At 59.8% G+C, this 13865-nt stretch overlaps 1 protein-coding gene across 1 annotated transcript in view; it reads left to right on the forward strand.

Annotated features, from left to right (window-relative positions):
- Positions 1-321: 321 nt before the first annotated feature.
- CROCC2 (ciliary rootlet coiled-coil, rootletin family member 2) overlaps positions 322-13865 on the forward strand; it is a 44587-nt gene continuing 31043 nt past the window's right edge. The window contains exons 1-5 of the mRNA XM_079782614.1: positions 322-439; positions 7616-7766; positions 8751-8899; positions 10959-11065; positions 12353-12518. Of these exons, the coding sequence (XP_079638740.1) occupies positions 362-439; positions 7616-7766; positions 8751-8899; positions 10959-11065; positions 12353-12518 (651 nt within the window). The 5' untranslated portion in view covers positions 322-361. The remainder of the gene's footprint in view (positions 440-7615; positions 7767-8750; positions 8900-10958; positions 11066-12352; positions 12519-13865) is intronic.

The raw sequence follows: 13865 nt of genomic DNA on the forward strand, positions 1-13865 counted from the left end.
AGGGGGAGAGGTCGGCCCCTCCCTGGTTGTGGTTGCTCAGGTGGACAGCTTCACCCAGGGCGTCTCCAGGTCTCCGGGGAAACAGCTTCCAGACAACAGCATTCCTTAGTCCCCATCGCAACAAGGCCTGCACTCCTGTTTCCAGGGAAACCCAGCCTTCAGCGTCCCAGTTGCCACAGCAACACCTAAGCTTCAGTTGTCCACAAGGTCCCAACCCAGAAGGGCAGCTGGGAGCCCAGGACAGGGAGCAGGTGCTGCACAGGTGTGGGGCCAAGAGCTGAAGGAGGTCCTGGCCAGGATCCCTGGAGGAGACGCCCTGACTGGAGCCCGGCTTTCTCCTGGATCCTGTGCCCCAGCTACAATGAGTTCTGCCTCCAGCGAACCAGGCAACGGGGATGCAGCCGAGCGGTCCCCGCTGGGGCTGGACACCGTGATCCAGGTCAGTGGGGTGGCTGCCTTCCAGCACCCTCCTAGGAGCAGGCTCCAAGGGCACCTTAAGAGGGAAGGGACCCTGCAGAGGCCACGCCTCCTAGGCTCAAGGGGCACTTTGCACAAGCTCACGTGTTCAGCAAGAGCACACAACCGCATGCGCAGACACACACACACTCACACACACACACACACACACACACACACACACACACACACAGTGCAGACTGACTGGGAAAGGGGGCTGGGGCCTCAGACAGCTGGTGAGCCCCTTCCCGCTGAGCCTCAGGCTTGCAGCTTGCACACGGTGAGGAGGGGGGACTAGATCCAGGCTGACTTCTGGATCTAGCTCACTGCTTCCTTGGTGGCGAAGTGTGAGAGCCAGCAGTCCCTCGCCAGAGCTGCTTGTCACCTCTGCCCATGGGTGGGTGGGTGGGACCGTCCCCAATGTCTGTCCTGTGAGTTCCAGAAGTTTTAGTTCTGACATTCTTAGCCCCACTGACATAACAACAACGACTGGGGTTATCCCCATGCCCCTCTCCCCTTCACCCCGACCCAACCTGATGGCATCCCTGCCATCTCACCCCTTTAGGTGCCCCCCCCCCCCACCTCAGGCTATCACAGTCAGGCAGTCCCTGCCCTGACTGACCCCAGAGGATCTCAGCGAAGGCCCATGCAGCGGTGACTCAGAATTGTTCATTAACTCAGTTCTTGGAACTTCGGAACTACACTGGGGGTGACGTGGTCCTATATAAACAATGCAGGTCCCTGGGGAAGAGCAACTGCCCACAGTTGGTGCCAGATGATTAGGTAACACGATGGAGTCACCACACATATGTGCATGCACACACACAGGTGCCCACACGGGACAGAACGTGATGAGGGTATTTGAGTAAGGTGATAAAATGAGACAAATGAGGTGGCCTGGGTGGGTGACGCTCTATCCAGCTCCCAGGGGTCTCAGCTCTCTGTGGGCCTGACAGGGGCTGACCAAAGGTGGGTGAGAGAGGGGAGGGGCTTGCACACAGAGTGTACAAGTCTTTCAGCAGTGTCCCAGTGGCCCCATCTGCTCATGAGGGTTCCATCATCCCCCCCTTGATTCGGGGAAAATAGAGGCTCAAGGGTGGAAGCAAGTTGCCACGGTGACAGGCTGGTTTGTGAGAGAAACACAGGATGGCGTCAATGTGGGCAGTGGGCATCAGTGCTTGGCAAACATGGCTGCCCATGGGAAACTGTCGTCTGAAGGCCACAAGAAACCCCATGAGGTCTGCTCCACCCGCCTGGCCAACATCTGTTATTTGCTCTGCAGTGATTGAGATCTCGGTGCATGATACTGGGGTGAGCAAGCAGGCGGGCGCCACGGGGACCCAGACGGGCCTGTCCAGACAGGGTGGCAGGGCAACAGATGGGGAAACTGGGAGCCGGGGCACAGTGTGGCTTGAGGATGGGGGGCCTCATGTGTGACCAGGCCTGAACATGCTCCCCATGTTGGAGAAACCTACTGACGCCCCACCCCTCCAGCCAGAGCTGCTGTCCCATCCTCTGCACCCCCTTCCGCCTCTGGCCCCCATGTCCATCCACTAGAGCATCATCAGAATGCCAGAAGCCCCTGACTTAGATTCATTTGGCCTATTTAGGAGCTTTATCAAGACAAAAGTATGTGTAGCAGCACATCCGTGAACCCCCAGAACATGCGTGGCCGTGGCTCACTGTGCTCACGGCTATCTGGTTCTCCATACTTTTCATCCAGCTTATTGTTAACAGCCATTGGAGTGGCTTCCAATTTGTCCTGCCAGGCATAGCACTGCCATAAACATTCTGGAACATGTCTTTGGGTGCCTTGTGTATGTATCTCTTTTGGGGATCTACCCAGGAGGGCAAACAATCGTCCTAGGTTTTGTATGTGCACTTTGGGTGGATGCTGCCGAATGGATTTCCAAAGGGGTTGTGCCATCCAAGCCACAGGGCGCCAGGGGCTGGTTGCTGCATACCCCAGCCAACACTTGGCATTTCCTACCATTTTCCTACATAGCCATTAGGGTGAATGTTCCTGAGTTTTACATCGTGGCTTTACTGTCCTTTGCCTGATGACTAGTGTAGTTGAATAGATGTCCCCAGGCTTATTGTCTCCTTGGATACCTCCTTTGGTGAAGTGTCTACTCTAAAATTTTGCCCATTTTCTATTGTGGCGGCTTCTCTTTTTATTATTGATTTGGAAACAAGTCCTTTATTGAAGACATGCATTGCAAACGTCTTCTGTGGGTGGGTGGCCTTTTCCTCCTGTAATGGCATATTTTGATGGACAGAAGCTCATCATTTTAATACAGCACAACTCATCGATTTCCCCCTTTATGTTAGTGTTTCTGTGTGCTGTTTAAAAAACACACTTTGCCCACTCCCTGGTCACAAAGATGTTCTGCTGTTTCCTTTTAAAAGCTGTGTTGTTTGACTTTCACAGGGAAATCTGAAACCTATGTGCAACTGATCTTTGTGTGCAGCTTGAGGCAGAGATCACCATGCGTTCCTTTCACGTGCATACCCAGTGGACTGAGGCCCCCTAGTGAACATCAGCACACGTGTGCGTGTGCAGACTTTAGAGGCCCATCCCACTGCTTTGCTTCTACTGTTACCTCCACCTGGACACCTGACCTGTGCCCCCTCGGGCTGTTGAACTCTTACTTATCCTTCAAGGTCCAATTCACCTGCCACCTCCTCCAGGAAGCCTGTGTGGGTACTGTGGACACAGGAGCAAACATGATCAACAAGGTTATTGCCCTCCCCAGTGTTCCTTGATATGAGTCATTTTGCAGTTGGTGATTTATACGTTAGGCTGGGTTTTCAGTCATTCATGTAGTGACCCGTCTGAGTTTGCTGTGTGCCAAGCATCAGTCATGCTGAGGGCTGGGGTAAGGGCCCAGAGATGAATGAGCAGTTGTCCCCCTCATCCCCAATGCCTAAGTCCAGTGGTCAGCAAACTCATTAGTCAACAGAGCCAAATATCAACAGTACAACAATTGAAATTTCTTTTGAGAGCCAAATTTTTTAAACTTAAACTTCTTCTAACGCCACTTCTTCAAAATAGACTCGCCCAGGCCGTGGTATTTTGTGGAAGAACCACACTCAAGGGGCCAAAGAGCTGCATGTGGCTCGCGAGCCGCAGTTTGCCAACCACTGCCTGAGCCAATGCCTGGCCTGGATCTCCCCTTTATTATTAGTTGAGGACCAAACTGCCACTCATGAGAAGCATGACCCTACCCCAGGGCTCCAGGGCTCTAGGGCTCTGTGAGAGACCTAAACTGAGACGGGCTGAGGTACACATGGTGGGATCAGGTGCTGCCTCAGACACAGAGAAGCTCTTTCTCTTAAGGAAATGGAGCCTGGTGGGCGGCCACCCCAGCGCAGGGCCCTCTCTGCAGCAGCCAAGCTGCGGAAGGATGGCAGGCAGACGTCTGGTGGCTGGACTTGGCTGGGGGCCCTATCCTCAGATGTGTTCCTCAAGCTGTGCCCACCCCTGGCGAGGGCCAGAGCCACCTGGGGATGCAGGGAGGCCTCTGGGTGTGCCACTGTGGAAAGGCTTGGGAGGCTCTGAGCGGGCAGAGGTGGTGCAGGAAGGTGGGCAGTGTGCTGGTGTGGGGCCCTGGCCGCCTGTTCCTCTGCATGGGCTCAAGAGGGAGCCACATGGGGGAGAACACCTGAGGTCAGTGTGCTTGCTGGACCCTGATCTCCGGCCACTGGGAGGGTGCTGGCTCAGTAACCGCTGTCAAGGGCATTTGGGGTCCCACAGGCGGGACCCTAACATTGCCATTCATGAGAGGGTGACTTTGAGCAAGTCCCCAACTTCCTCACCCATAAAGTGGAAGTGAGAAGCTGCCCTTGGGGGTCAAGATAATGGATATGAAAACGTTTGCTGAGAAACCTCGAGTGGCGGTGTCCTGCCTCACTTCACTGATGCAGTCACAGGGCACTCACTCAGGCCTCCATCCTCCCGGAGCTGAGCAGGCTCAGTCTCTTGCAGCACCCCTGGCACCCACGAGGTGGCACTGTTGGACCCACCGTGTCCACCCCTCGGAGGCCCAGGCCAGCCTTCTCCCCACACTGTGACTCTGCCTGGGTCCTGGTTAAGTTGGGGGTCATTCACTGGACGCCACCTCTGTTGCCCCGCCCTGCCTGCCACTGGGCTCACCTGGACAGCCCAGGGGTCTCCCTAATTTGAGTCTGGGTGTGGGGGAGTCTCATTCTCCTTTCAGGAAGTCAGTGTTCCTTTTCCTAATCCATCCTTCACTCCCCTGGGGACTGGGACTTCAGCGGTCTCTCCTTGTGCCCCTAGCAGCCTGGAGGACGCTAGGAGGCTGGGGCAGGTGACACGCCCCCTGGCGCGCGGTGCACCAGCAGGCGGAGCAAGGGAGCAAGGTCCCCCAGCTCAGTTCTCTTAAATGAGTCCTGCTCTGATGGGGTGGGGTTGATAGGGGAGCCCGTGTTCCCCGGGTGGAGGCTCTCTCCTCCACGGCCACGATGAGGAGGCGCGGTGGTGAGGCAGGGGTCACTCAGAGCCCATCTGAGGCCACGGGGTGCCCCGCCGAGCTGTGACCTCGCTGGGTCTTTAGGGCAGATTCGCGGAGGAGGAGGGCGCTGGGGAGGCAGGAGGAAGGGACAGGGCCGGGCTCAACCGGTGGGTCCGGGGTCTTTGGAGAAACTGATGTCCAGCCCTGGTGTCCCTCCGGCCGACGCAGGGTCTGTGGGCGCTTGTAGACATCTCCCAGGGCGCTGCCCGTCATAGCGGACGCCCACCCTCCAGGCCCGGCCCCAGGGCCCCCGCCCCGACCGGTGGAGGAGGCGACCGGCCGGGTGGGGACTGTGAGCCCCCCTGAGGCAGATCCCAGCCGGCCCGGGAGAGGCAGCGAGCGGTGGGGTCCGAGCCCGAGGTTTGCGCAGGCTCGGCCGGCCCTGGACGGAGCCCCTGCCCGCGCCCCAACCCCTGCGGCCCCTCCCCCTCCCCCCGCCCTGCGGCCCCGCCCCCGTCCCCTTCCCCTCCTCCCTCCCCTCTCCCCCCTCCGCGCTTCCGCGGGGGCGGGGCTGCTCACACCCCACGGGCGGAGGTGGGGGAGGGCCGAGCGCCCCCTCGGCTCCAGCTGGGCCGCGGCCCGTCGCAGGCACCCGGCCACAGCTGGAACCCATTAGGCCCAGCGCCTCCTGGGACGCCTCGGCTAATAAGTGACCCTCTGTAAATGTTAGGAATGAGTCAAGTTCAGGCCGCGCTGCTGCTTTCCCGTTAGCGGGTGGCGCCGCGGATGCCCGGGGGAGCGAGGGCGGCGGGCGGCGGGCCAGGGCAGAGGCCTTCCTGGCCCAGGAGGGGCGCTTCCTGGACGCACCGTCTTTGCCTTTGCCGGCGGGCGGGGGGCGGTGGTTCTCGCCACCCCGCCGGGCCTCAGTTTCCCCGAGTGCTAATAAAGGGTTCGGGCGGGCAGTGGTTGGGCCCCCATACCCGCCCCCCACGCCTTTCCTCCCAGGCGCACAGGAGAGGCGGTTGGTGGTCTTGGCGCCGGGTCCTCGCTTGGCCCAGAGGAGGCATAGCCTCCCCTTTCCCCCAAGGGAGGCTGCTCACGCCCGCCCAGAGCAGGGCTTGAGGGGTCATGTGGGGGGGTGTTGAGCGAAGGCTCCTCCCCAAGACCTCCCAGGGGACTAAAATTCAAACCCAGGTGAAAAGTAAGGCTCCAGCCTGAAGCAGGGCTGGGGTTCCGGGGACTGGGACCAGGGCTCTCACTCGGCGGGCAGCAGTGGAACTCAGTCCTGAGCATTTGTTCAGTGGCTGCCCATCGCTGGGCTGCTGTTGGGGATCAGAACCAGCCTCACCAGATGTCATGCAGGAGCCAGGTTTTGGGGGGACTGGCAGTTTGGTCCCGATGGAGAGTCAGGACAGGGAGCATTTGAGGTGGGTGTGCACGGAAGACTCCAGGCCGGGGTCTCAGGAGGAGAGGACCGAGGGAAAGTGAATCAGGGCCACGAAGTTGGGGAGCAGGAGGGCACCCAGGAAGCCCTCTGCTCCCACCAGCCAGCCGGGCATGAGGTCAGAGCTGGGCAGAGGGGTCTAGACAGGAGAGGATCTTCAGGGAGAACTGGGAAGAAGTCAGAGGAGGAAGGACAGGCAGGGAGGAGGCCCAGTGGTCACTCACCCTGGGCTGGAAGGGAGATTTGGGGAGTCACAGTGTGGGGGAAGCACTGAGGGGCCAGAGGGAGAGGGCTTCCAGTGGAGGGGGTGGCCAATTTGGTAAGTCTGGGACTTGATGGGGGGGGGGGGGGTGGTGACAGCAGGGCCCTGTTTTGCCACCCTGGAGAGTCACTGCGAGTGGACATCCATCTCAGAACCCCTTGAGAACCGTCTGGTCACCCTTGCACATTTAATTCACTGCCTTAAATCAGACCTCCTGACTATGGCAGGGCGGTTGGCTAAGACCTGCCTCACTCCTGGGTGATCTTATCTGGCACCTGTCACACCCACAGGCTTCCTCTGGTTTTAAATGGCTATACCCTCACCCTCTGAGTTCAAAGGCCCCTGACGGTCCTCCCCTCAGTCAGCACCACAATTAGACCCAGACAAAAAGGCCCCTGCCTAGTCTGGGCACCCCAAGACCAGGCCCTCTCCCTGCTGTTGACTCGGTGGAGCAAAGATTCCCCAGGCCAAGGCAGTGTCAGCTCAGAGTCCCAGAACCCCGACCTGAACTTCCTGCCCACTTCCAGGCCTCTCTGAACTCTTCCAAGGCAGGTCAGCCGCTCTGGGGGCTAGGCAGGAGGGCCACCTCACTCCTCACACTGCCCCTTCCTCCCAGCATCCCCGGAGAGGTGCACATGTGAGGGCTCAGCCCCGCCCCGCAGAGTGGAGCCGTGCCAAAGGGCGGGGTGTGGAGAGGACCTAGGCTAGCTGTTCTTGGACAGGTCCTTCTCCATACTTCAAATTGGTTCGTCGAGTGGTGCCAGGACAGGCAGGGCGCCACGCCACTGTACGGTGGAGAAACCGAAGCACATGTCTTGGGTGACCTCAGCCTCACCCAGTCCTCTCCAGGGCATTTTCTGCTGTGGGAGAGCTCTATGGTCACCCTCACCCCCTTCAACTCCACTGCTCATATAGGGGTGTCTGGCAGCTGTTCAAGGGCCTGCCAGCCCCAGGTGTCTCTGGGTGGGTGTTTTTCAGAGGCTGGAGGACACTGTCCTGAGCCCCACAGCCAGCAAAGAAGACCGGGCGCTGACCATGCGTGGGGAAGGCTGGCAGGCCTCACCCACCCCCCTGCCTGCCCGAATCCGTGAGATCGTGGCCAGCAGCCTGGGCGAGGAGCCACCCCAAGGTGAATAGAGGTGGCGGGGGAAGTGATGAGGGTGAGGAGACACCAGGGGAGCTGCCCAGCCATCAGCCACAGTCCAGCTTCAGGGAGTCAAGCCCGCATTGTCCCCTATTGGGCCCCTGCTGGCCTGTCATCTTCCCGTGTGAAGGGCCACAGAACCACACCCTCCCATAGGGTGGCCCAGGGGGTCATGTGTCATACCCACGTTGTCCTCACTACTAGGCCACAGGGACCTTCCCAAGCCAGCACTGCATTTGTGTTTGTGAAACGTTTGTGAGAGCCAGTCTTGGTTTCATCCACATTTGTTTTTCATTAGATGAGGGAAAACCCTTAGGGTTGACACTCAGGAAACAGATGCTGATCAGCCCCCCACCCCCATCCCATCCCCACCCCAAGAGCTGTGCTCACCCAACCCTGCAGGCCCCCTCGAGGCACCTCCTCATTGTCATGCTTTTCAGCTGAGGAACTGGCCCTGAGGCTGGGTTCCTGCACGAGGCCACCCAGCCGTTGGACCTCAGATCGTGCTCATAACTCCAAGCCAGTCTGGCCGCGCCCCCCCCCCCCCCCCGCCCCCCGCCCCGGGTCCCAGGACCCCTTCGGTACTGAGGGTCCGTGCTGCCCTCTAAAGGAACTGAGAGCTCACTAGGGTGTATTAAGGAAAGAGAAACCCTATGTGTGGTTGGGAAAGCAACTCATTATTCAGGGATGGGATCTGGTTACACTGAATCAGCAGTTCCCACTGTTTCCCAGGGCTGGGGCACCCCCACTAGTTGTAATTGGTTTGGGGCTCACCCCGGGCATCGGTTTGTATTGGGGGTAAGGATGTTGGTAAAAGGCAGGGAGGCAGGAGAAGGCCCACTGACCAGAGAGCAGGAGAGGCCCAGAGCGTGAAGTCTACCTCCCCCACATCTGGTCCCCTGGGTCAGAACAGCCTGCAGTGCCATCATAGGGACAGGGTGCTATGGCTGACCCCGGTGCCACCTGCAGGGGTGCGGGAGCCACCAGGAGCCTCAGCCCAGCTGCAGGAGGAGAGTGAGCTCCTGCAGGAGGAGCTGTCCCGGCTGGAGGACCTGCTGGCACAGGTGGGCGCAGAGCGGGATGAGCTGGCCAGCAGGTACCATGCGGTCAGCGAGCGGGTAAGTGTTCATAATGGGCACGTGGCAGGCCAGAGAGGGGGCAGCCGGGCCCAGGTTGAGGCCGTCACCCATTGGGACTGGCAGTTGGACCTGTGGAACCATCATCAAGTCTTAGGATGTACCTCAGCCACGCAATCCAAACCCTGGGCTGGAGGTGGAAGGGGAGGGCAGGATGGTGCCAGGCCGCCCCAGGCTCACAGCCCAGCTAAGGCATTGAATTGTGCCCGCCTGCCCAGGAGCCCTGTGGGGGCAGCCTGATCAGTCCTGACTGTTGGCCCAGCGACTAGCCCAGGTGAGCCCAGCACCAGCCCTCAGTCAGCACCTGCCCAAGGAGGGAGGGCGGCAAACGGAAGGAAGCAAGCCCTTTGGAGTCATGCTGAATTGGCCCCAATACTCAGACCCAGCTTGTGGAGAATTGGCTCAGCCCCAGCCCCCACCCCTTCCTGACAGCTGAGGAACAGCTGTGACCCTTGGCCTGGGTCCTCCATCCTCTGTGCCTTCCAGGGTGTCCGGCAAGCTGCAGCAAGAGGCCGATTTGGTCACAAAGTTGGGGGGGGGGGGGAGGCAGGCTCCCATTGTATATGCGGGGAAACTGAGGCAGAGAAATGAAGATACTTGCTCAGAGCCTCTTTCCCATTTCTGCCTCCCCAGACATGATGGCTTCTGAGGCATGACTGGGCAAGGGGGCCCAGCCCACAGTGTGGGGGGCTCAGAGGCCCTGCTGGGTTGGCCCAGCCCTTGCCTTTGCTATTTTCAGAGACACCTTGCTCCATGTGTCTCTGGATAGATGATTCCACTTTCCAGATGAGCAAACAGAGGCTCAGAGCAGCCAGAGTGTCCAGGGCCCTGCTGCCGTTATTGGGGCTGAGACCACCACCAGTGACCAGTGCTCTGTGCTAAGTGCCCGAGGGCCCCAGGGTGGGGTGCCCTCTGCCCCGACTCCCACACTGTGGACACCCATTCTCATGGTTGCCCGCACCACCGGGGGGCCCAGGGCAGGGCTGTGAGGCGAGGGTCCTTCTCATGGGGTCCGGGGCAGGAGCACTTGGAGAACACGCTGTGAGCTCGCCTGCCCTCCCGGGGCTGTCTGTAGCCCGCTGGCCATGGGGGTGGGGGATGTTCCTAGCACAGGGTGGGGAGATGTTGGGAACCGGCCAGTGGGAATAGAGGCCGCAGAAATCCTGTGGACAGATTAGCAAACCTCATGAGTCAGATCTGAACTCACAGACTCAGCAGCTCAGCCCACGCCCGGGCTCCCTTGTTCAGCACCAAAGAGGCTGAGCCTCCCCCAAGTTACCTGGGTGGGTGGGGGTCAGGGTGGCCAGTGTGACTGTTTCCTGATGTCTCCAACCCCAGTGGCAACCCCTGCTCCCACCCCTAGATCCATTTGGGACCTCTGGCCCCTCCTCTCTCATCCAGCTGGTGGCTGAGGAGGGGACACTCACCTCCCCACACACCTGGTCCCAGGTCCTCAGGTCATGCCACAGGTGTGGCCTCCTGCTCTCCTGACCTTCGTATCTCTCAGCCACCCCCCCCCCCCCACCTTGCCTGTAGGGCCTGAGTTCCCTCCCCAACACCCCAGTGTGCCCTGAGTCAGCACATCTTGTAGGGACCTGCATCTCCTTTCCCTCTCAGAGCCCCCGGGTCCCCATCTGCTCAGGCTCGGGGTCAGGCCTGGCCCACACATGGTGGGTGTGGTGCCCACTCACCTGCTGGATGTGGCGCTGGGAGCAGCAGAGGTGTGAGCATAGGCAGGAGGGGCAGCCAGAGGGTGGGACCCCAAGCTCACTCACTGTCATAGAAGGTGACCCCAGGCCTGCTCTGCAACTGGCTATCCTGCCCCCCTATGTGGCCAATCCAAACCCTGGAGGCCACCTCCTAAGCTGGCCGCACACCCTCAACACAGGGCCAGGGTGTGGATGCCCATCCATCTGACCCATCCTGTGGAGGGGCCTGAGCTTCTCCAGACCAGACCCTACCTGACCCCACCTGACCCCAGCCCCTTGGGAGGGCTTTGTGCCAAAGCTGCCCCTCCAGGTGGGCTAATGCTCCCCTCTAGCTGCAGGCCCGGCTGCAGACCACCGAGGCCCTGCTGCGGAGATCAGAGCTGGAGCACAGCGTGGACCTGGAAGAGGCACTGGGCCGATTGGAGGCTGCAGAGCAGAGGTGAGACCAGGCAGACACAGCAGTCAGGACTGCAGGGAGCTCGGCCATCACCTCAAGAGGCAATGGACCCCACTGTGCCTTAAAGCTGAGGGCAACCTGCTCCCAAAGTGGCTCTAAGTCGAATTTGCCTGTAAGAGTCAGCTGCAGGCTTTAGGGCTTGAGGGGGAGAGGCGGGGGGAGAGGCGGGGGGAGAGGAGCAGGCAGGGGAAGCAGCGGGTAGAGCAGAATGGGGAGTTGATGGCCTTGGGGGTAGGGTGCAGGTCTGACAGGCTGTGAGGGTCTCCCTGACCCTACTCCTCGAGTGTGCCCCCCAGGCTCCTGATGCCTGCTGTGGCTGGTGCTCTAGCCAGCACTGCAGCCGACTGTGGCCCTCGGGTGGCCCAGCCCATCCTCAGGTGACCCTGGTGCTGTCCTCAGACCCACTCTTCATGCTCTGGCCCTGACTCCCAGGCTCCTTTGGCCTTGGTCACTCTGATGTCATGGTCAGGGGCTCATTTGTTCCCTGTGGTGAGCATGTGTGATACCCTAGCCTCACAGAGGTAGCCTCTGCACCCCTAGAGTCCCAACCCTCAGGACACGATCCCAGAAGGGCAGGGCACCCCTCCAGCTCTCTGCCCAGAGGAGCTGAGCCCTCAGTGTCTCCACCTGCAGCCCTGGGGAGGTTCAGGCCCGTGGAGTTCTTCCACTTCCCGCACTCGCCCATCCTAGGGGACTGGAAAGGGAGGAGAGTGCTGGGAAGCCCTTTGAGGGGGGCATAATCCGAGTGGAGGCTCACACCCCAGGAGCAGAGAATGGCCTCGCCGCCTGGCAGGGAGATGCTGGCTCTGGAGGGTGGGTTTGGCATCTCTCCACACGCAGTCCTGTCCTGGGTGGAGAAGGCCCCCAGGTCACGGTGGGGGCTGCCCCGCCCTGTTCTCACCTGGCCCACTGCAGGGACGGCACCACCCCCTAGCCCTGGTACCCTGGCCAGGTCTCCCAGCCCTGCCCCTCTTTCTTGTCTCGGGGTTCACCTCTGCACCCAGGATTGAGGAGCCTGCCACAGTTGTAGGGGCAGAGCCAGGAAAGCTCAGAGGGGAGAAGGAGGGGGCCAGGGTGGCATCCAGATGTTGGCCCCAGTTTGGGGGCCATTGGGGACCCATTGCATATGGTCAGTGCTGCTTAAGGGCATGCAGGGAGCTGCACCCTGAGCTGGTATCGGCTGGGCCCAGGAGGTTCAGGGCCGGGTCTCAGAGCCTCTCTAAGCAGAGCCACCCACCCACGCCACCGCTGTGGTCCCCGCCCGTCCAGGAGCACCGGCCTCTCCCAGGTGAACACACTTCTGAGGGAACAACTGGAGCACATGAAGAAGGCCAACGACACGCTGGCTGAGGAGCTGGCCAGGACGACGGGCAGCGTGCTCCACCTGAGGGGCGAGCTGGAGCAGAAGGAGGCTCAGCGCTGGACGGAGAGACAGGTGCTCCCTCTGCCTCCACCCATGGGCAGGGATACTTGCTCCAGTGCCCGTGGCTGCTGGGGGCGTGGCCAGCAGGGACCAGGACAGGGGAAGCTGGCTTCAGCCATGCTTCCTTCTGAGGGCAAGGCACTGGCCTTCTGCCATGCCACATCCCCCACGCTGCTTGGCCACAATAGTCTGCAGAGTAAGGGTCCCAGGGTAGGGAGACTTCCTGCTTGAGAGCAGGAGGGCAGGACCGAGGCCAGACCTGGAAAGTAGGGACAGGCTGGAGTCCTGGCTCTAGCATGCCCGTCTGTTCCGGAGGCCTGCGTCCTGGGCAGGATGCAGCACGTGGCTCCCCGCTCCTGGCCAGGGCCAGCAGGGCCATGAAGCCTTGCCTGGTCACAGTTGTCTGGAATCCTAAGCCCTGAGTGGGGAGGAGAGGGCAGGGCAAAGTGCTACAGACGCAGCCTCAGCAGGAGGTAGAAGCTGTTCCTCATTATAGGTGGTCACCGACAGCAGGACTTGCAGCCTGAGAGGGGTTAGCATTTGAGACGGATCATGCCCCATGCCCTGACGTCCATGTCTTCCCAGGGAGCTGGAGGACAGGTCTGAGTTGGTGTGGCTCTGGTGTATCAGGGTCCTTATTTCCCCTTGCCCTTAAGAACTGATCGCGCTGATTGGCAGATGTGTTCTTTCAGTACCTCTTCCTGTCTCTGGCTTCCAGCCCCTTTGATCCTGACGGAGTCCTGGGAAAGGCCGTCTGCCTCCTCCCTCTGGCTGCTGTAGGCTCTCGGCTTTGGCTCTGCTGTTCCGCAGTTTCACTGCAAAGTGTCTGCCTGGAGGTTGCTGTCTGTCTCTCCTGCTTAGGCTTCCTCAGGACTCTGTGCTTCCGTTATTTTGGGAGAGTGTCCATTACTCTGCACACTGCCTCCTCCCCGACCCAGGTGTGTACGCCGTTCTCATGCTTCCTCCTGTGCTTCTTAACTGCCCACATGGTCTTTCTCTTTATCCCCTGATCTATTTCTAGTTAATTTCATCAAATCTACCTTCCTGGACCTCGGTTTTCTGGTATCCAATCTGTTAAACTTGCCTACTAGGCTTACATTCCAAATATTGTATTTTTCATCCTTAAGAGTTCTGGTGGGTTCTTTCCCAAATATCTTACTCTTACCTCCTGTTTTCCAGCCTGCCATGATTATGCTGGTGTATAGTAACGGCGGTTGTTTTGTAGTCTGTGCGTGATGTCTCGTATCTGAAGTTTAAGGTCTGCCTCCACTGTTCCTGCTACCACTCTATGTGCTTTGCGCCTTGTGTCTTTGGTGAAGTCTTCATTTTTTTTTTTTAAAACTAGGAGCTGCTTATTTT

This window comes from Cnephaeus nilssonii, assembly GCF_951640355.1.
Source record: "Cnephaeus nilssonii genome assembly, chromosome: 10".
In the NCBI taxonomy this organism is placed as follows: Eukaryota; Metazoa; Chordata; class Mammalia; order Chiroptera; family Vespertilionidae; genus Cnephaeus; species Cnephaeus nilssonii.